The 22226-nt window shown below is 41.2% G+C and overlaps 1 protein-coding gene across 5 annotated transcripts in view; it reads right to left on the minus strand.

The window, feature by feature from the left end:
• SNCAIP (synuclein alpha interacting protein) overlaps positions 1 to 22226 on the minus strand; it is a 143265-nt gene that overhangs the window by 28111 nt on the left and 92928 nt on the right. For all 5 annotated transcript variants that reach the window (XM_057490346.1, XM_036903142.2, XM_036903145.2 and 2 more), the window contains 3 exons: positions 8255 to 9117; positions 6439 to 6618; positions 931 to 1044 (listed from right to left, as the gene is read on the minus strand). In XM_057490346.1, the coding sequence (XP_057346329.1) occupies positions 931 to 1044; positions 6439 to 6618; positions 8255 to 9117 (1157 nt within the window). The remainder of the gene's footprint in view (positions 1 to 930; positions 1045 to 6438; positions 6619 to 8254; positions 9118 to 22226) is intronic.

Genomic DNA, 22226 nt, shown 5'->3' on the forward strand with positions numbered 1-22226 from the left:
ACCTAATTCTTTCTATTTCTCTCCAAAATTCAAAGTGGGTACCAAATTACAGGAACAGTTTTATATCATACATTTAAATGTAATATTATATGATGAGTATTTTTCTCTATAAAATTCTATCATATGGATGGAGCTTCTTTATTTATCCAGAATCTTATTATGGAATATTTAGGTCATTTAAAACATTTTTTATTAAAAAAAATACAAGGAATACGATTGCTTAAAATCTGGTAAATAGGAATTCTTCAATTTGACCCAGGAATTCCACTTCTAGGAATTTACCCTAAGAATGCAGCAGCCCAGTTTGAAAAGACAGATGCACCCCTATGTTTATCACAGCACTATTTACAATAGCCAAGAAATGGAAGCAACCTAAGTGTCCATCAGTAGATGAATGGATAAAGAAGAGGTGGTACATATACACAATGGAATATTATTCAGCTATAAGAAGAAAACAAATCCTACCATTTGCAAGAACATGGATGGAGTTAGAGGGTATTATGCTCAGTGAAATAAGCCAGGCAGAGAAAGACAAGTACCAAATGATTTCCCTCATTCGTGGAGTATAAGAACAAAGAAAAACTGAAGGAACAAAACAGCAGCAGAATCATAGAACCCAAGAATGGGCTAACAGTTACCAAAGGGAAAGGGACTGGGGAGGATGGGTGGGACAGGAGGGGTAAGGGCAGGGAAAAAGAAAGAGGGCATTACGATTAGCATGTATAGTGCATGGGGGGCACGGGGAGGGCTGTGCAACACAGAGAAGACAAGCAGTGATTCAACAACATCTCTTACTATGCTGATGGACAGTGACTGTAATGGGGATTGTGGGGGGTACTTGGTGAAGGGGGGAGCCTAGTAAACATAATGTTCTGCATGTAATTGTAGATTAATGATAACAAAATTAAAAAAAAAAAGAATTCTTCATACCTGGCCATAGCAACCTGCATAATGAATAAGGCTTGGAAAATCCCTGGAACAACTCAGTTCTGCAATGGCTTCTGTTTCACTCACCATCCAGCGTACACACTCCAACTGACCATTCTAAATTAAAAAAAGAGAAAGTAAGAAATTCAAGATCATTCAGGTTTGAAAATATCTCTCAGGTGATTATTTGACCAAGGGAAGAAATCACATGACTTTTGGCTTCTATATTTGGCTTAACTTATTTACAATATAAGTATATCACAGATTATATTTCTGCTCTGTGGTTTTGGTTGTAAAGCAGTTGCAGAATTTTTACTTATATTTTCATAATTTTAATCAGGTATTTAAAAAGCACCTTATTTAGGCATAATTTGCATACTATACAATATACTCTTTCTATAGTTTGATGGATTTGGACAAATACATGCTCTCTTATAAGAACAACTCCAATCAAAATATAGAACATTGCCATCACCCCACCTCCCCCAGATGTCTAGTACTCCTTTCCTCTCATCACCTCACCTTTGCCCCGGGCAACTACTGATGATTTCTTTCCCAGTGGAATAGGGTATGTACTCTTTTGTGTCTGGCTTCTTTCACTCAGCCTAATGCCTTGAGATTCATCCAAGCTTCTGCTTGGATGAACAATTTGTTCTTTTTTTTTTTTTTTGCTGAGAGGAGTCCCATTGTATGAATACACCACAATTTGTTTATTCATTTACTCTTAGAATAGGCTTTTTCCCTTGAGATGTTAAAATGTCAGAATTCCAAAATGAAGAGAAAATAATGTATTACAGTGGCTCAAATGCTACCTTCGCCGAAGCCTTTCTTGACTCCATGCCCACAGTGGCTGAGGTCCCTCACACCCTGCAGACCAGAAAGCAGTTGTGACATATACAACCCAGTGATTAAGACCCAGACTCTGAATGGATTTAAATCCTTAATCCACTACTTACTTATAAGACCTTAAACAAGTTCCATTACCTCTCTGATAATTTTCTCACCTCCTATTTTGGGAAATAGCAGGGACAGTAGCAACTACCCCATAAAGTTACCGTGAGGATCAGATGAGACAAAGCATGTCAGCTTACTAAGCACACAGCACTTGTTGCCTTGTACTATGAGAATGCTTCTCTTAGATCCTCCCAATAACTCTGCAAGACAACTAAGACGTTCCATTGCCTGCCTGGTTTGCATGGTGTGGGACTTTGGCACAGGAGACAAGAGCTACCGTGGGCCTGGAGGTGGAGAAGCCTACTCCGTAAACAAGACAGGAGGTAATCTGCATATTCTTCATCTCCTCCTGTTTGGATAATAGAATTACAAGTAGTCAGCTCCCACCTCTTCACCTGCAGTCTATTCTTTCCACTTGGGGTATGGAGCCTGATCAGTTATGTGCTCCCTTCAGATCTGTTTCTTCCCTTCTCTGTCCTCCTTGAGCTAGAGGACTGGTCTGTATGGACTGGCTTCCTTGCTCCTGGCTTCTGGCTAGGTTTAGCTGATGGAGAATGGTGGCAGACCAGGAAAGAAGAGTGAGTCTGAGGTTCCCTCTGTCTGGACTCCTCCCACCCCACCACAGGGTTGCCATGGGCCAGCTGAATCTCTCTATCAGTCAAAGCACAAAAGTCAGCCAGTCCTTCAATTCAGCCCTGTCTATCTCATGTCCTGCAGCCCCTTCAGGGTCTGGGGTGGTAACTGTACTCTGCTGTTACCCTGGGATACTGCACTTACCTTCATGGCCTCCCTGCACCCCACCTACCCTTTTTGTGTGTAAGTCCTTCATTATGGACTTACCTTAAATTATGTAACTTGAGCATACCAAGGGCTTCCTACCAGGATTTTAAAAAAATGCGTTTCATTCCCTCTGAATGAAGAAAGTAATAGAAAACATACTGAAAATCTATTAGGTGAGACAGTGTTAGAAAGTGGTATTTACCCAGAACAGAGAAATATGAGGCAACACTTCTGACTTTAATAATTTAAGTCTTCTCTCTTTTTTTCCTTGGTCAGTTTAACAACAGGCTTACTAATTTTTTGTTTACCTTGTCATAGAACCAAATTTGGTTTGATTTTCTCTATTGATTTTCTATTTTCTATTGCATTTATTTCCATCTGAATTTTTTTTTATTTCCTTCCTTCGGCTTGCCTTGAATTTTGTTTACTTTTCTTTTTCTAGTTTCCTAAGGTAAAAAGTTAGGCTATGGATTTGAGGCCCTCCTCCTTCTCTGCCTCCCTCTCCTTCTACGTAATATAGGTATTTTTAGCTATAAATTTCCCTCTAAGCTTTGTTTTAGCTGCATCTTTAAATGCTGGTATGTTGCATTTTCATTCATCTTCAAATGTTTTCCAGTTTCCCTTGTAATTTCTTTTCTGATACAATGATTATTTTGGGTATGTTAACTCCACATACTTATGAATATCCCAAATTTCCTTCTGTTATTGATTCCTAACTTCATTCCATTATGGTTGAATGACATGCTTTGTATGATTTCAGTCCTTTAAAATTTGTTGAGATCTGTTTTATGGCTTAACATATGTTCTATTCTCATTAATGCTCCATGTGCACTTGGGATGAATATGCATTCTGCTGCTGGTTGGCTAGAATGTTCTGTTACATGTCTGTTAGGTCTAGTTATTTAAGGAGGCAACATTTAAATAAAATGCTACTAGAATTATTTGAACACTAGTAACATACCTGACTGGTTGTGAGTTTGAAAATGGTATCACTTGCTAAAAAATAGAAATACCAAGAAAACAAAAAATGTTATTAAATTCTAGCAGGAGATTTTTGCCTGCTAAATTCTCTGGGCCTGGGGTCACTCACTGTATGTTAAAAGGGAATGTGAATAGGTTATATGTTCGAAGTCATTTTCTCACCAGACTGACATTTTGTCTTTGAGTTTAATCAAAAGGACTGAATGAGAAATAAAAAAGGAATTGAGGTTATTTCATTCCAAGTCTGTTTAGCTCCTAAAATAATATATTGTGCTGGTCCCATTTTAGAAAACATACTGCTCTCATCTTACAGAAATCTTTCTTTCCAATTATTTTGCTTAACTATTCCCAAAGGGCACTTAATAAAGCCCTGAACTCCCACAGTATCTAATGTTGGGTCCCCCAGAAAACACTCAATAAATTCCGCATGTAACCAGCAAGAATTTATGCAGTCCCATTTAATGAGTTTAAGAGTGGGAGAGATATATTCTTAAGCCTTTGTCGGACTTCAAAGCCCCTTTTCTTAGGTAATCTTTTTATTTGATACCCTCTCTGACTCTGCTTCCTATCAGCCATGTCACATTATCTGAGCAACTTCTGCCCATTTGTACCAGGTTTGTTTGTCTTTAATGACAGCAGGGCTCTCAGAACTGTGCTTAATGAGGTGAAACACCACCAGGCAGGTAGGTTACCAGTGCTCAAAACAAGGTCCTAAAACACAAGAATGATCGTCTCTTGGTACTCAATTTCCTCAGTGTCCATCAAAACACACTGAATGGCCTGAGGCAGGATATGCATTAGGACAGGTTCCCAAAGAGGGTGCCACTCATTATATTTGTATTTACTGTTTTTGTAAATTATAAATCAAATGAAAGAATAGAAGACTTTTTGCATTTTCAAATCACTGAGCAGAAGTAAAATATGAAAAGCCTGAGACCTCAAATATACGAGCTTTTGAGTCTTATGGGTTTGATACATGTTCTTCATTAGAACAAAACAAAACAAAAAACTGCTATTCAAGTTTGCACAATGATTATTTGGTAACAATATGTTGATGGGAAGAGTTTAAGAATGAAATTAACAATATGGACACTGTAGAGGGTTTTTATACCCAGTGGTGGCTTACTGACCACTAAGCTTCCTATGTACTTGCCTATTCTAAAGATCCTTAATCTATCAAAACAAGCACCAGGGCATATAAATTAAGAAAAAAAATCTCATCCAACTATGTAGCTGGGATATATTCAATAACCTAATATTAGTCACAAAACTAGTGAGAACTGTGTTTTATGTACACTGAAACAGCAAGGCAAATGTCAAGATCCATTGGTTTCATGAGAATATTTTATTTATCACTGATATCAGCCTCATAATGGTCAGATCCGACTCCTGTCTTCCCGCAGGACTCTGACGTAGGACTGGATCCTGAATCTGCCACCTTGCACTTGAATTATCAGTAATTTAGCTGCCTTATCTACCAGGCTATCAGTTTCTTAAGAAAAGGACTAGGTCTCATTCAAAGCTGTATTGCCATCAGCTTACACAGTACCTGATAGAATTGGTACACGTTGTTGAACTCAATTATGCTGAACCTTGACTTACAGTTCATTTCTCTTTCTTCATGATTGCTGCCTGAAGTTGTGCCCTTACTTTGACATTGCAACCAAAAAGAAATATGGAGTCACAGATTCCTCATTTTAATAAAAAATATCATTTTCTACACTATCTTTGAAACAACACCTTATCACTGAGTAAAATTAAATAAAGTGGGAAATAAGTTTTTAATATATAAAACATTACTGAGTGGTATATAAAAATACAAAAATTCTGATTTGCATAAAGATATATTAGGGATAGGATAGCAATTGCTGTTGTTCAAATGGAACATGTTTTTAGGGAATTCATAAGTAGATTTCTTTAGCAAGATCCCTATATTTCAGTATAATTCCACTTATAAAAGTTATGATTGTTCAGTGGATAGAAGACAATAACTATTATGTAAAGTAAAGTACATATGTAGAAGCTCAAGATGTATTATACTTCCCTGAACTTCACTTCTGGCTTCTTAATAAATACAACTGAATTCCACATGTATTTGCCAAAAGTAATTTTAGTTGAATAGCCAACCTTCTAGTGGTGTGTTATATTTTATGGAGGCAGTCACGGCAGTGCTATAAAAGACCATTTTTTCCTGTATCAGACTCTCTAGGTTTTAACTCTACCTCAGTCAGCATTCATTTGTGTAGTTTTTGACAGCACAGAGCTAAGCTTTTTTGACTTTGCCAGAGCGAAGCTCAAAGTCGGCACTGATAGTCTAAACTTCTTTTTTAGTTTGAAGGCCTTAAAACGGCAGATGTGATGCATTAGAAGCCCACTTTATTATCTGAAATACTCCTGCGTGCTATCATCCCTAACATGCACCTTTTCTTCATTTGTCTTGCTCATTATGCTCACATTAGGAAAAAATGAAACAGTCTCAGATAGACCCAGGTGTGGTCAAGAATCTAAGTTGCAGTCACTGTGAATAACAAAATTCTTAGTTCCACAACAGATGATTTTCATTACTCTTTATTAGCAGATTTGAAGTTCATCCTCATAGCACGATAAATTGGAATTCAGTCTCAAGATCTCAAAGCACTTAATAACTGAAAAGATTACTCTTAAGTGCAATATGTCCATTTGCTGTTGAGTGGTCTGTCACTCTCTCTCTCCATTCCAACACTTTAGCCCAATAGGAATCTTAAAAAATAGAAACCCAGCTTTTAGCTGTGGAGGGCACAGCACCCAACCAATCACCTTGATGGCCAGGCCTGCCGGCGTCAGCTTCTCAGTGTTTCGCTCACTGAGGCAATCCTCTCCCATCAAGGAAGTGAGGTGCTGGAGGCATTCTGCATGTCCCTGCGACGCCGCTACGTGCAAGAGATTGTTTCCACTTTCGTCGTGAATTTTGTCTAGATTGTCGGCAGCTAGGTGTGGCTGTGCAAACAGTTAAGATCAGAAAACTTTAGTCAACAAATCAGAAGGAAGTGCCATGGGGGTTTTGTTCTGGGCTCTGGGAAGAGGACGACATGAGCTTCCAGGAGCTCTGGTGGCAGCCCTGGAATCTAAGGAGCTAGCATCCCTTACAATTCAGTCTAAAGATTTCTCATTAGCTTTTGCTACACTGTGCTTTAGAACATGAGTTCCCAGAGATTTACTGTCAAGTGAGGTGTGGTGACAAGGCCAGGCCCTGTTCGAATGACTACAGTGGCATTTATGGGAGGTGGTAGGTTCCCTGTCTGTCTCCCCGACTCCTCTGCCAAGTCCTGAGGGCTGGGCCATGTTTTATTCTCTGATGTATGTTTGTTGCATGAATGAACTACCTGTCTCAACCACCTGGTTTGCCTTATGCTGTGGAAAGCTGGCTTTGATGGCAAGCCTCACAGTGACTGCAGCGCCTCATGTTCCCAAGGGCCCCTCTAGGATTCAGCCCTCCCAAGCCCACTCCCAGGGGCATCCGGATGTGGCCTGGCCTTTGGTTTCGTTGGTCTTCTCACCTTTAGGGAAGTTTAGTCCTCTCAATACGAACTGCTTGATAGAGACTGTTGGGTGGTTTAAGAGGTATTACCATTTGGGAATCATGAAAACATGGGATGGACCACAGAAAGGAGTGAACCAAAGCTTAAGAGAGAGGAAGAGCCAGGAGGAATGGAAAAGACATTTTCAGGAAGAAAAAAAAATGTATTACTTTATTTAGTAAAACAGTTCAATCCTATCATCCTATTATAACAATAAGATTTGTGATAATAGACCAAGCACATTATACTTGTCAATGAATGGCTTTACCCGAAGTGGGATCACACTGCCAAGCCATGATGATTTTCTTGAATGAAAGTTTAATTAACATCACAGTATCAGCCCAGACTTGCCACTGTTTGATCCAAGTCTGGAAGCCAGGAAAGAACAATGCAGGCAGATGGAGTGGGATCTCAGTTGAGTGCCCTCTGAGCCTAAGCAGAACAGACTTTTCTCACATCATGTTACTCTGGATCTACAGTCTTGGAAAAGCTTCTTTATGCTCCCTAGACATGCAGAGCTGGAGTAACAACTCCTTGCAGGTCAGAGGGCAATCAAGCTCTAGGGTAAGCTTCTATCTGCAAATGCTTTCAAACGTCCTGGTCCAACTCTCCTGAATAATGATCCAGATAAAACAGAAGACCCTCTGTTCATGTACCTGGCAGGTCCACCATTGGCAAGAAACTCACATCCCCACTATTTGTGTGAGAGCATTGGGGACCATTTGAAAAGCAAAAAAGAAAGGCATTAAGATCCAAGTTAACAAAAGCGCTAGACTTTTCTTTCGTTTTGTTTTAGATCAAGTGTCCTTAATTCACTTCACTTCATGCAAAGGTCAAGTGAAATAACACTCCCTCTACAGCCATTTGTTTTTCCCTGTATTAATGCCCTAACTTTTTATTTTAAAACTCAAAAGTCACATCCTCCAACTAAAGCCACAGTAAAGATTAAACAAGGTTGGGAACAAATGCATCATTATTCTGTTACTAACAGATGGAGATGATAAAACCGGAGGCTCTAGAGTGTTAATATGTACACTGAATTAGATCATACTCACCAGGAGGGAGATTTGGCCTTCCTTAACGATGTTCAAGATGCTCTTAACTTTTTTCAGATACTCACTCCTTTCCTCTGGGCCTTGGGGGCTGGTCCAGCTCGTGCCCCCAATCTGCTCCTCTAGCTTGGGCTCTGCGGCTGAGGACTGCAGACGGAAGGCCCTGAGCTGGCAGTCTGGCACTGCCTTCTCAACTTTTCCACTGTGAGGGTCACTAAAGGTCTTGCTTAGGAAGTCCTTAGTCTGGTTTCCAGGCTCACACGCAGAGCCACATTTTCCCAGGGGTGAGCCCTCGGCTTCTTCAGTGGAGAGCTTTGGCTGGTCGCGTGCCCCGGACGATGCTTTTCTCAAGCGAGGGCTCTTCACGGGAGAAAGGACACAGAACGGCATCCTGCTGGGTGGCGAGGTCTCAGTGCTTCCTGCAGAGCAGGCTTTGCCAGAAAGGCCGTTATTGCTTGTGCATAATCCCAAAATTCTTTTTTCTGACGTTACCTTAAAAGAGGCAAGCTGCTGACTGGATTTAATGTAAGGCACATCCAGAATTTCATCCATGTCGAGGTCATAATGCTCCAGTTCGCCCAGCAAGGCGCTGGGCTCACTGCTCTTACTTTGGGGGCCACCCTCTCCATCTTCTGTGCTGAGCTCCCCAGACTGGGGGCCTGGGTCAGGATCACCCCCCTTCTGGAACTCTGCCTTCTGGTTCTTTTGATCATCACTTTCATTGTTTTCTAGAGTTTCTGGCTGATGTTTCAGTGGAGAAACTCGCTTCACGGGGCGGAACTTACTGTACACATCAGCGATGCCAGTGGGCTTTTGTGTGTTCGTAAGAAGAGTTGAGACGCCGCAGTTCCAGCTAGAGCTAGAAACTTTTAAAATAAATTCAAAGAGGAGGCTATTAATTGAAACACTGAAAATATCTTGTATCAGGCAGACATGGCCGACTCAAGTTATGCTCAAGGTAAGCCCCTGTGTAAGGGGATGACTTACAGAGAACGTGTTTTGTAAAACAAATAGTTCATACTTACCATTGGAAAACAATGAATGATAAAAGTAAGTTATGACAAGCTAGCTCACAATTAGTTAAAGCAGTAACACTGGTAAAAGTAGACAGCTAATGAAAACCGACTTAGACAGATCCTTAGGTTTATTCCTTGCACAGTTACACCTCCTTGGCAGCATTTTGATACCACTGTGAAAAATGGAATTGGAGTTACATTCTCTTAAATGAACTTCCAAACTAATTCAGGGAGAGAATGGATGTACACCAATGTGCACTCATGTGTGCACCCCACCTGTATGCCCCCAAAGCTTACAGAAGTCTTGTAGATGAAGGTAAATTATTTAATGTTGGGCAAACTTAAGCTGACCCATCAGGTGATTTACCAGGTTAGAGAGATTAGGAAAAGAGAAGATAGGAATGAAGAGGTCAGGAGCTGACCGGTTTATGGGAGGTAAGCCATGGTCGACCCCCTACTGTACACTGCAGACTGAGTACCCCAGTCAACCCTCATTCAGGGGCTTTTCATGGTATTCTCTGGCATATGACACATCAACATACTAAGACATACTAACACTTCACCATGAAACATGCTCCATAGGATTCAGTGCCACCTTCCATTGTTGCGAAAGCTGGAAACAAACACAGGAAATTTGCAAAAGGAGGGTGAGGTAGGCAGACTAGTTTTTTTTTTTCTCATTTCTGTGCAGAGCTTCCAGAGTGTATGGTTTGCATCTGAGTAGGTGTCCGGTTGAGATGGCATGCAAAGGGAAACAGCAACACAGCTGGCGGTGAAAGACAAGAACCACCACCTCTTGCAGGTGGCCTTGTACACGAGGCCGCACCATGCCTCTTCCTGATGCACGATGACAGAGCGACCAGTGTCCTTAGCCATGAGGATACCGCTTCCTCTCTGGGATGCTGGGACAGATGATCCAGCACCCTTGGAAACTCACAGGCCACTGCTTTATGGATTTGTCCTCCCCTTCCATTTAGTTTATAGCATCCCCCATCAAAGGGGTGAGGTTGCAGGACATGCCCTCCAATGAGGGACTGCCCATGGACCTCTCCTCTTCTGAAACAACAGCCGGTGGGGAGTATTTAACCCCAAAGCACGTGTGCATGTGTGTGTGTTTTGCTATGGGCATAGCCAGAGAAGAACCTGAAGTGGGGGTGTACCGAGGTCTATAACTTGCCACAGCCCCTGGCTGCCTCCGATTCCTGCAGGGTAAGCGGCACACAAGTTACTGAAAGTCCCCAAGATTCAGACCTCTGGTCACTCTTCATCCTTTAGGGATACATTCCAAAAGGGTTCAGGGAATTCTGAAACTAAGCTGAGGAGCTGTTGGTGGGAGGCTTCTTTCCTCAAAATGGACTACAATCTTGCACAGGACTCAGAGCCTGCAGAACATAGTCTTCTTCCGTGCCTTTAGAATCCAAGAAGAGAACACTAGGAGCTGTGGAGGGGGGCCTGGATTCTGCCCAGTTAGGAATGTAAGGACTAGGAGGGAGTGTTCCAAAAGGGAAGGAAGGTATGTGGGATTCTCTTAGGTTGCTGCTTCTCTTTTCTTTGCTTGGCTTGGTTCTCAGTTATGCACAGTACTTGGCACAGAGCAATTAACAAATGTGACTATTATTTGAATCTCACTTTGCACAACATATTAAATCTCCTTTTAAATGCCCAAAGTGCATCCTTCTGAGGGATTTATGGCTTCATATCACAAGGGACAAAAGTTCTGTTAATAAACTCAGAGGAGTAATAACCACCAATAAGAGCTGAATTTTCTAAAGTTATTTGTGAAATGTAAATATGCAAAAGCAAAGACTAATTCCAGTTGGTCCATTATAAATTTAACAGTTTATCTATCCATTATATGTTCTTTTCTCCCTAAACATGTGAAGCTATGAAAAATTAATGTCTGCCAGAAATTTCTGCCAAGGCTTTCTCTTCTCTTCAAGAACACATGGCTACTTATTTAAAACAGCAGAGAGATAGTGGACATAGAGTTTATAATGTATAAATATGTCTTTAATTTTATCCATTAATTTTTCTGAAAGTCTACAAATATAGTGGAGAAAATATATTCCTTGACATTTCTGAGATACATACTTATTATCAGGTAGGGTGTTTGTTAATATTTTGCCAATTACCTTGATTTCTTTGCAACTTCTTGAAAATGTGCATCTCAGGATATAATAAAAAATTTTGAAACCACATAACCTAGTGGGTCAATACAACGAATGCATTGTACCAATATATTTATGTATTGTATAAGGTTGTGGGTTCAAAGGGCTACTCTTTTATGTTGGCTTTATTTGCATGTGAAATTTTTTTCCAAGTGATATAGGGAAATGGATACCATATGTTTCCCAGCTGTTTTGTTCTGACAGGAGCCATTAAGAACACTGTGGGAATGAATTCTGTCTGAGTCTTACAAAAACACTTCTCTTCTCAGAGGGGTCTGGAAACTGAGAAAGGGGTATCAATGTTAGGCTTGTCCTTCCTCTTATTCCAATGTATGACTCCTTTTTAAGGCTGGGAGTAAAATCTGTGCTTTCTAGTCTGTCTTTGCTACCAGGAAAGAAAACCCCACTCATGAAATATGGAGCATCTAACAGGTTTCTATGAGAATGCTCCAATTTATTGCCATATCATATACTCGTCTTAGAAGAAGGGTAATATTAAGGTCTATACAGAACACATAACTCAGTTTATTTCTCCTAAGCTGGACCAATGGGTATTTTAGGGACAAGAAAAAGAGCTGTTAATGATTGGCAAGATTTTTTACTTTCAATTCTGTAAGTTTACTGAAATTTCATGTAACCTGTTGCCCTACACCAGCAGCATAATTAATCTCTTAAAATACATGGAAACCAAGTTCAGACTAACAAGGTTTTGAGGCTAAATGTATTTTCTGGAAACCACAAATAAATACTTCATATGTTAACAAACTTTAAATCCCTGACAATTTTATCTATTATCTTATTAGATCTTTCCAAGCTCTGTGAAAGCAGGGTCTGTGTCCAATTTCTCTCTCAATCCTTTAAAGTACCCAGCAGATTGCTACACATAGCAGGTTCTTAATGACTTTTTGGTGGAATAGATTCATTTTTAACACCTTGCAAAAGTAAACATGTCTAATATACTTTAAACCTGTCTACCTGATTATGTCACAAATTTTCTAAAATGGTCAGTAGGTACGTGGAAATATAGCTGAGGGTGACTTATAGGCCATGATGATCTCTTGTGATCCAGCTGGGCTTTGGAATGTCTCTGATCTCCAGCAAGTTATTTCCAGTTGCCTGCTGACCAGACGTGCTTTGCCATTTATCTGACAAGCATTTAACATGAGGTTAGGATGTGCAAGTATTTGTAACAGGCAGCATGCTCCAATCCAGGGGTCTCACCCCTCTCCTTCCCTGTCTGCTTCCTCCCTTTTCCCTCCTCACCCAGCACAAACACTGACTTCTACATGTGTTCCTGGCAAACCTGGCCTGCATCACGTGACCACTTAGGCCATGGTGCGAGCCATCCATCTCCAACACATCATTGACCTGTCTTCCCTTGAAAGTAGCCCTTCATCCCTCAGGCACCAAGTCCTGCTGTGGCCTGATCCTAAATCCCTCTCAAACCTGTGTTCTTCATCCTATTACATTGATGGGATTATACTGGGACCCTCCCACAGCCTCTGCAAAGTTTTACCTACCTCTTTGGACTTCCTTTCCCATCCTGAGTTGCCGAAGTCTGCTTTTGTCACTTCTTGGCTCATAAATCTCAGGTGGCCTTGTACTGCGTAAAACATAGCCCCCTGTGGGATGCGCTTCCCTGCAGTATGGAGGATGGCACACAGGACCATGCTTGGTACCCCTGACTGAGAGAGTGAGCAGGCTATAGAGCTTCAACTCTTTCCTCCTCCTGATTAATTAAAGGAGTCTCAGCTTGGTGCTACAATAAATTTAACTCCTCTTCAAAACTTACAGTCTCCCTTTAGAACAATTAGACTACAGCCCTTGGGCTGAGAGATGTTCATAAGCAAAGAGTTAACAGGAATATGTCACATTAAACTCGTTCATTCTAATGGTGACCTTGAAAATTCAAGTGATGGAAGTTTTCTACTTAGAACACTGACATCAAGTTTCTTTTAAAAAAGACATGTGCTTACAAGTAAGTTATTTTAGAAAGAAATGTTAAATAAATAAGTGGTATACAGGTAAAGCAAAAATAACAGGAAGGCTTTGGGTGTAACACACATTGTGGAAATAATACTTGAATGACTAAGGTTTGGGAAACCCTGGCTTTCAGGATAGTTTCTAAATTCTTTATTTATGCATGTATATATGGACATATATGGTATATAACAGTTCCTTTCCAAGGATACCTCTGTGATATTGTAGGCTCAGTTCTGGGCCACAGAAATAAGGCCAATACCACAACAAAGGGAATCAAATGAATTGTTTGGTTTCCTAGTGTGTGTAAAAGTTATGTTTACACTCTGATGTAGTATATTAAGTGTACAACAGCATTATGTCTAACAAAATAATGTACATACCTTAATTTAAAAAATACTTTATTGCTAAAAAATGATACCCATCATTCGAGCTTCCAGGGAGTCATCATGAATCACTTTTGCTGGTGGAAATTCTCGCTTCCACACTGATGGCTGCTGACTGACCAGAGTGGTGGTTTGCTGAAGGCTGGTGTGGCTGTGGGAACTTCTTAAGACTACCATGAAGTCTGCTGCATCGCTGACCTTTCCTTACATGAACAATTTCTCATAGCATGTGATGCCATTTGACAGCGTTCTACCCACAGAACTTTCAAAATTGGAGTCAATCTTCTCAAACCCCAATGCTGCTTTATCAACTGAGTTTATTCTAAACCCTTTGTTGTCATTTCAGTATTTTTCATAGCATCTTCACCAGGAATAGATTTCATCTCAAGAAACCACTCTCTTTACTTATATGTAAGAAGCAACTCCTTACCCATTAAAGTTTTATGAGATTGCAACAATTCAGTCATAGCTTCAGGCTCCACTTCTAATTCTAGTTCTCTTGCTGTTTCCACCACATCTATAGTTACTCTTCACTGAAGTCTTGAACCCCATTTCTGGATTTTGATTTAAAGTGAGATGTGCAAGTCTTTCTTTAACCCAAACACTTAAAGAGGCCATTGCAGGGTTATTAATTGGCTTAGCTCCTACTTCTTCCAAAACTCCTGTTGTTGTTGAAATTTTGACCTCTTTTCACGAATCACAAATGTTCCTAATGGCATCTAGAATGGTGAATCCTCTCCAGAAGGTTGTCAATTTACTTTTCTCAGATCCATCAGAAGAACCACCGTCTATGACAGTTATATTACAGCCTTATGAAATGTATTTCTTCAATAGTAAGACTTGAAACTTGAAATGACTCCTTGATCATGGGCTGCAGAATGGATGTTGTGTCAGCAAGCATGAAAACATTCACCTCCACTACAGCTGGGTGACCAGGTACATTGTCAACGAGCAGTAATATTTTGGAAGGAAATCTTTTTTTCTGAGCAGTAGATCCTAACAGTAGGTTTTCAATACTTAGTAAATCATGTTGTCAACAGATATGATATCACCCAGGCTTTGCTGTTCCATTGATAGAGCAAAGACAGAGTAGATTTAGCATAATTCTTAAGGGTCTTAGGGATTTCCAAAGTAAATGAGCATTGACTTAAAGTCACCAGCTGCATTAGCCCCTAACAGGAATGTCAGCCTGTCCCTTGAAACTTTGAAGTGAGTCACTGACTTCTCCTCTGTACCTATGAATAGCGTGTTCTTCTGATAGAAGGCCATCTCCTCTACACTGAAAATCTATTGTTTGGTGTAAGTGGCCACCTTCTTGAATTATCGTAGATCTTCTGGATGCCTGTTGCAGGTTCTACATCAGTACTTGCTGCTTCACCTTGCAATGTTGTTATGGAGATGGCTTCTTTCCTTAAACCTCAAAGCCAACCTCTGCTATAGTTAAATGTTTCCTCTGCAGCTACCTCACCTCTCTCAACCTTCACTGAATTGAAGAGAGTTAGGGTCTTGCTTTGATTTAGGCTTTGGCTTAAAGGAATGTTGTGGCTGCTCTGATCTTCTATCCAGACTAATAAACTTCCTCCTATCAGTAACAGGCTATTTGCTTTCTTATCATCTGTGTGTTCACTGGAATAGTATTTTCATTTCCTTCAACACTATTCTTTTTCTTCAGAACTTGACTAACTGTTTGGTGCAAGAGGCCCAGCTTTCAGCCTGTCTTGGCTTTTGACAGGCCTTCCTCACTAGGCTTAATCATTTCTGGATTTTGATTTAAAGTGAGATGTGCAACTCTTCCTTTAACCCAAACACTTAAAGAGACCATTGCAGGGTTATTAATTGGCTTAGTTTCAATATTGCTGTATTTAAAGGAATAGAGAGGTCCAAGGAGAAGGACAGAGATGGGGAACAGCCAGTCAGTGGAACAGTCAGAACACACACATTTCTAGATAAAGTTCACCATCTTATAAAGGTGTGGCTCACGGCACCCCCTAACAATTACAATAGTAACATTAGAGATCACTGATCACAGATCACCAAAACAAATACAGTAATACTGAAAAAGTTTGAAATACTTCAAGGATTACCAAAATGTGACACAGAGACATGAAGTGAGCAAATGCTGTTGGAAAACTGGAGCTGACAGACATGCTCTACAAAGGTTGCCACTCATCTTCAATTTGTAAAAAGAACAGTATCTATGAAGTGCAATAAATCAAAGTGCAATAAAATGAGGTAAGCCTGTACTTATTTTCTAATTTATCTTCTCATCTCAGCACCCATCATTTCCACATCACCAATTTTTCCTGCACCTCCATTGCTAAACTCACTCTTTCTGGATATACCATGTTCTTCCCTCACTGTTCCCACCCTTGGGTGAGCTCCCTCTCTCCTAACAAGCTCTTACTGCCTTTTTGTCTGAGACATAGGCTTATCTCAAAGCCCCCCCCCTGGAGTGACCTCACTGGTGTACTTCCTCTGAGTACCCCAGGGAACTATTGCTCCTTGCTTCTCGGTGTCCTGAAATGCACTTGCCCATACCTAGAGCTGGGATTTATAAAGCTCTGTTGCAATGACTTACCCATGTAGCTGGCTCACTTTCTCTCTCCTCAAGGGCAAAGATTGCTCATGAACCTCCTTGTGTTTATAACCAGCCATCTGTCAAGCACAGCATCTCACAGATATTGGGGCTCAATAACTAAATCTTTTAATAAATGAATGAAATGAGGAAGAAAGGAGGCCAGGAAGGAAATTGCTAGACCATATATGCCAAGTATAGTAAATAATGAGTCTTATCACAGTAAATCAAACATTTAGAAGATATATTGAAATATCTTCATATATTTCCTACAATAAGTTCTAAGCCTTGATTTCTTTGTAAAATGGGCTATATGACATGATTGCTAAGATCTGCTCCAACTCTACATTTCTATGACTGTACAGAATGTGTACAAATAGCAGGGCTCTTTATTCTGGGTGACTCACTATGAAACACTATAATTCTTCTGGATCTACGTCTTTCAACAGATCCTCACAAATTTATAATTATGAGGCTAAGCTGACTGCTGACACAGAACAACTCTTTGGCTCTTGGGACTGATAAATTAGTATTTTCTTAGGAAGATAATGTACAGTTTGCTGTTACAATGGTGGATCCAATTTTCAAGACTGAACATCAGTGCTGGTTCTCCAAATACCTCTTTATTTTACTTCTAAATATGGAGTTATGTGTCTTCATTAGAAAGAAAAGTAGCTTTAGACATCAGGAAGAGAAAGAAAAGTGGTGTGTCTTTAGGATAAAATAGTGTTTCCCTACTGTTTATTGTTAAAAGGTTAATGAATTCTATTTTCCATAAGAAACCAAATGGTCAGCTTTAGTTGCAGTTGCCTTAAAATGTACCTGAAATACACTCCACATCTATAGCTACTGGAAACTGAGCTACCTTCAAGGCCTTGCCTTCTAAGTTCTCTAATATTCAATTTCCTTCCATTTTTAACACTTAGCAGTGGACATTATAAAAGATTACCGAGGGCCAATGACAGATTCATAAATTTCCTTAATCCAGCATAAGCCGAGATCTACAGTGGTCCCACGTACTGTAAATACCTTAGGCTCTGTAAGGAGTGGGTCAGGTGACTCACACCATCTATGACAACAGAAAGAAGAGTATGGGGTCTGAGTGAGGGCTACTTGTGGGGTGATCTTCTGTTCCATCCTTGGAGGATAAGCTGTAACCTCATCCAAGAAAGGGCTGAATTAACCCTGGATTTGGAGAACTGTGTCAGGCCATCATGAAGAACAAACGGGCATGAGGCAGATGGTTTCTGGAACGTCCCTACAGACTTGTTTGGTCATCCCATTCGATGATACTTGCAGACTCTTTATTGAGTGCACTGTGAGGCTGAAGGAGAAGTACGTAGGATTTTCTAATGATAAAAACATCAACCAGTGATTTATTCACATTAAGATGTTAAAATACTATTGGAAAAGATTTAGTAATTTGGTTCTAACCTTTCTGCCTTTACATGCCTACTGATAACAAACAGTTGTTGAAAGTGTCAGATTCGGGTTTCATTATTCCTGGCCCTGCCCGCTATTGCCAAGACCTCCTCATGTGCCCTCTCTGCACCCATTTCTTTGTTCTGTGAAAACTCACAGAAATACTCAAGCCCTTACAACCCTGGATAGAAAAGACACTTCTTTACCAAAGAGGACATGTTCTATCATGAAATCAGACTCAATATTTTGACAACTTTAAACCTTTGGGTTTCAAAAGTACAGTTCACATTGAATAGCAGTCCGTGGGTCTGAAGAAAGCACATGTTTTCAGAGTTATTCTGTCATCCAAAAAATATGCTGACCCTCACTCTGACATTAGCAAAAACCTTTCTAGTACATGAAGACTTGTATTCGCTCCAGGCCCATTGAGCAGGTTTCCCTTCTGTCTCTTCCTCTCTGTGTTGAGCTGTAGAGTGAGATACACATTCCAGGGATAGTGAGAAGCCTGGTCAAGTAGAGAAGCACCGAAGCAGAGGAGAGCATGCTGGAACGCAGTGTTCCTAGCAAGGTCAGTGTGGTTTCTGCCATGAGCAGAAACACACTTAACCAGTTTTAACTGAAGGTGGCGATGTTTTGACAGTGCTGACCCCCTGTCAAGGACAGAGAACACCAAGTTACAGCTCCTTGGAAAAGAGGGAAGAGGCCACTGGAGGAGGGGTAGGGGTAGGAAAATCCCTACCCTCTACCCTGAACTCCCCATTTCCAACTGATGGTTCCAGAAATGGCTGTTTATTGTATTTCTAAATCTGGGGTTTATGTATCCATATTAGAGATGGAGCTTTAGACACCAAGAAGAGAAAGAAAAGGGGGTTATGTGTTTAGGGTACAAGAGTGTTCCCTTGATATTTTTTTGAATAAAAGTTAAATGAACTCTGTTTGCCACGGAGCAGCAAAGTGGCAAGCCTGTGAAAGCTGGTCCCTGTTGGAGAGGGGCACAGTTTGGGGTCCCAAGGGGAGGAGAGATGGGAGGAATGCTATTGCTGGCCTGCAGCTGCCCTTCCTCTCAGCGGCCCGGACCTGGACCAGTCTGCTCAGTGCCAAGCTGCAGAGAGAACAGGGCAGGTGCTCTGAACAAAAGCCATGTGCAGCTGGAGGCTCCCCCGAGGATAAACTCCTGGCAGAGCCCCTCTGCCTCTGCAGGTCCTGCAGGTCAGTGCACACTTCACAGACACTAACAGAGGCAATGAAAGAAAGACTTATGTGCATTTGAAGAATTCCTCAAAATGACATTTCTAAACTGGAATTTTCCTAAATGTCTTCCATGAAACACTTGAAAATTGCTAACACGATGTATTTGTGTAAAGCTTTTTATGTTTCTGAGTACAAAGCAAGCATCTGATTCCTTTACAGGTTTCTACAACAACTCTGGGGGATAATGAGCAGTTCTTACATATTCCAAGTTGAAAATAAATGCAAACTCAGAGAATTTTAAGTGTTAGGTAGAGAATTACATAGCATGCTGACTGTGCAGCCAGGACTAAAGTTCCTGGATGCCAGCTTTCTTTCTATAACACCACAGGGTCGTCTTACCAAAACTAAAATGATTCCCTAAACATGCAATTCACATTTTCTCTATTTGGCCATGCAGTCCCAGAAACCAGTGACAAAACCTAATTATACTCATTTCAAATTCATTTTAACCTAATGCCAAACTATGCTCTCTGCCTACATTTTGGTGACCACTTACTTAATGATGAAGCTTTGGGGTGGCAGTAAAGTTAGGAGGATAGTTTTTAATAACAACTTTTGTTAGAAACAGGTGAGTGTAAGAATTTTCCCTACTTTGTCTTTCTTCAGTGGCATTAGCCTAAATTTAGAACCATATTATCATTGAGAATTTGTTTTTCAGTTGTCAATTCAATCACCTGGCTCAAGGGGGCAATTTATAATGTCAGCAAGAGATACAGGAATTTAATAATAAAGCCGTTTATTGAGGGGGCTGTCTGAGGAAGAACATGCTGGAGAGGGGGATTCAGGAATTCCTCTTTGGAATTCCATGAGACACCTGGGGTAGCTCTCAATTGGGCAGCTGACTAGGAGGCCAGCGCGCTGAGGCAGGTAGCAGCCGCCTGTGGGTGGCATCTGAAGCCGTGACGGTGATGAGTTCTCAACCCAGAGAGACTTAGAGATTGAGAGGAGGGAAGGTTCCACTGAATGCCTAAGTCCCACGTGGATATCAAGGCCAGGGAGGGAAGGAGGTGAAGGAGTTGCAAAGGAGACTAAGGGTGATGTCAAGCATTAGTAGAAAAATAAACGGGCGGTGGTATCACAAAGCCAAGGGAGGAGAAGGTTTCCAGAAAGGAGTGGCCAATGGTCCCCAGGAGTGCAGACAGGCCACGGAAGAGGAGAGTATCAGTGTCAATGGACTCGACAGCTGTGTGGAAATTGGGACCTTCCCTGGAGAGGGGGAGGTCCTACTGGAGATACTTAGAGTGCATGGGAGGTGGAGGACTGGATGAGGAGGTGCCTCAACTTTTGAAAGCAGACTGGCTGGAAATGGGTGGGGTGGGGAGAAGCACCGAAACTGGGCGGGAGCCGCTAGAGGGGGGTTGCTTGTTTTGTTTTAAGACAAGAGACCGAGTTTGTGTGATGAAGGTAATGACCCCACAGAAAGATATTGATGTGCAGATAAAGGAAGAGATAATTGAGGTGTCAAGGAGTCAAACTAAATGAAGAGAAGCAAACTTTCAGCTATCCCATACCTCAATTATGATACAAACCCAAAGCAACAGGCTTCCTTTCTCACCTCTTCCCACATTCATGCATCCATCCATACCCTAGACATAGGGTTTCCACCTATATCTGAGATACATACTTAGCACCAGAACCAGGCCCTGGAGATTCCATAAATGCACAGAATTACACAAGAGACTTTATTCAGTCTACTAGAGAAAACTGATATGAAACCAATATCCCATTAGCAGTATTTTAAAAACACAGATATGTAATGGGGAGGAAAAGTATATGGAACTAGGAATTAATAGAGCAAGTTGGGAGAAGCCCCAGACACTTGTGGCTGTGAAGCACTTAAAATGTGGCTGGTGGTACATGTTGAAATGAAATAGTTTTGACTTACTGGGTTAAATAAAATATATTAATTTCATTTGTTTATGTTTTTAAATGTGGCTACTACAAAAAATGTGAATTCCCTAAGTGGTCTGCATTATATTTCTACTGGACAGTGGTGGTCTACAGACAGCGTCAGGTACAGGGGGCCCGAAGAAGTGAGTGTGGAGGTGAAGGAGAAAAGGCAGGACATGTCATGTGGAAGAACACAGTATGCTCGAAGACCCAGAAGGCTCCTGATGTGACTGGCAGGTGGGTGGTAAGGAGAGTCTTGAGAGGAAGCTAGCTGGTCCAGGAGATCACTTAGAGCTCCGAAGGCCAAGTAAGAGCTTCCTACTGTGCAGTCTGAGAACCACCATGGGGAACTATTGGCTGGTTTTGAGCATGCAGAGACGTGATACCTCATCCCAGACCATGGATTAGCACCAAGGTGGGCTACATCAGTGCCTCTCAAACTTGCCTACGCACAAGTGAATCACCAGAGAGCTTGACATAATGCAGATTCTGAACCAGGAGTCGGGGGGAGACCTGAGAGTCTGCATTGCTAACAAGCGCCCAGGTGATGCTGAAGGTGATCGCGGTGGTTCTGGTCCTGGACCTCACTGAGAGGCAGGGGGGCCTGGGAGATCAACTGCCATCGAAGGGTCTGGGCTTCCGCAGTGATGCTGGACTCTCTCAGAGGATTCTTTAGCTGTGAGGTTATAGGATTCTATTACTTGAATTTCTTTTGTGACTTTTTTTAAGGGACAAGTCAGGGCAAAGGAGATATGTAGACAAAGAGTGTTCATTTTTAATGGGAAAACAGAGCCTATTTAATACCAGGAGATACAAGAAAAAGGGTATGCTCTCAGCAAGGAGCAGACTGCTCTCAGAGATGCTATGAATCTCTGAAACTAGTAACAACCTGCCATCTCCCCAGTGTCGACGCATACTTTTGCCTCCAACTGGGAAGACGGGGAGGGAGATGCCACTTCTCCCTTATGACAGGATGGATGTTCTGAGAGAAAAGTCACACACTGCAAGACCATACAAGCTAAAAGGTACTTAGCTTCTGTATCAGTTTTTCCATGTCCCTGTGTTCCATTTCTTTCTCTCCTTGCCTAAGTGATGCTGATATCTCTACTTCTGATCTCTCATCCTTCCTTACTGAAGGCTTCCTTGAACTCATTTCTATGGAGAGATTTCTCTGTCAGTTTTGAGGGTGGGACATTTGTTTCTTAGAGGCCAATAAAAATAAAGCAAAACATAAAAGAGGACAATGTGAGTCCCTTCTCATCAGTTTTCTCTCCCTCCAATACTCAT

Source organism: Manis pentadactyla, chromosome 13, assembly GCF_030020395.1.
Source record: "Manis pentadactyla isolate mManPen7 chromosome 13, mManPen7.hap1, whole genome shotgun sequence".
Lineage (NCBI taxonomy): Eukaryota > Metazoa > Chordata > Mammalia > Pholidota > Manidae > Manis > Manis pentadactyla.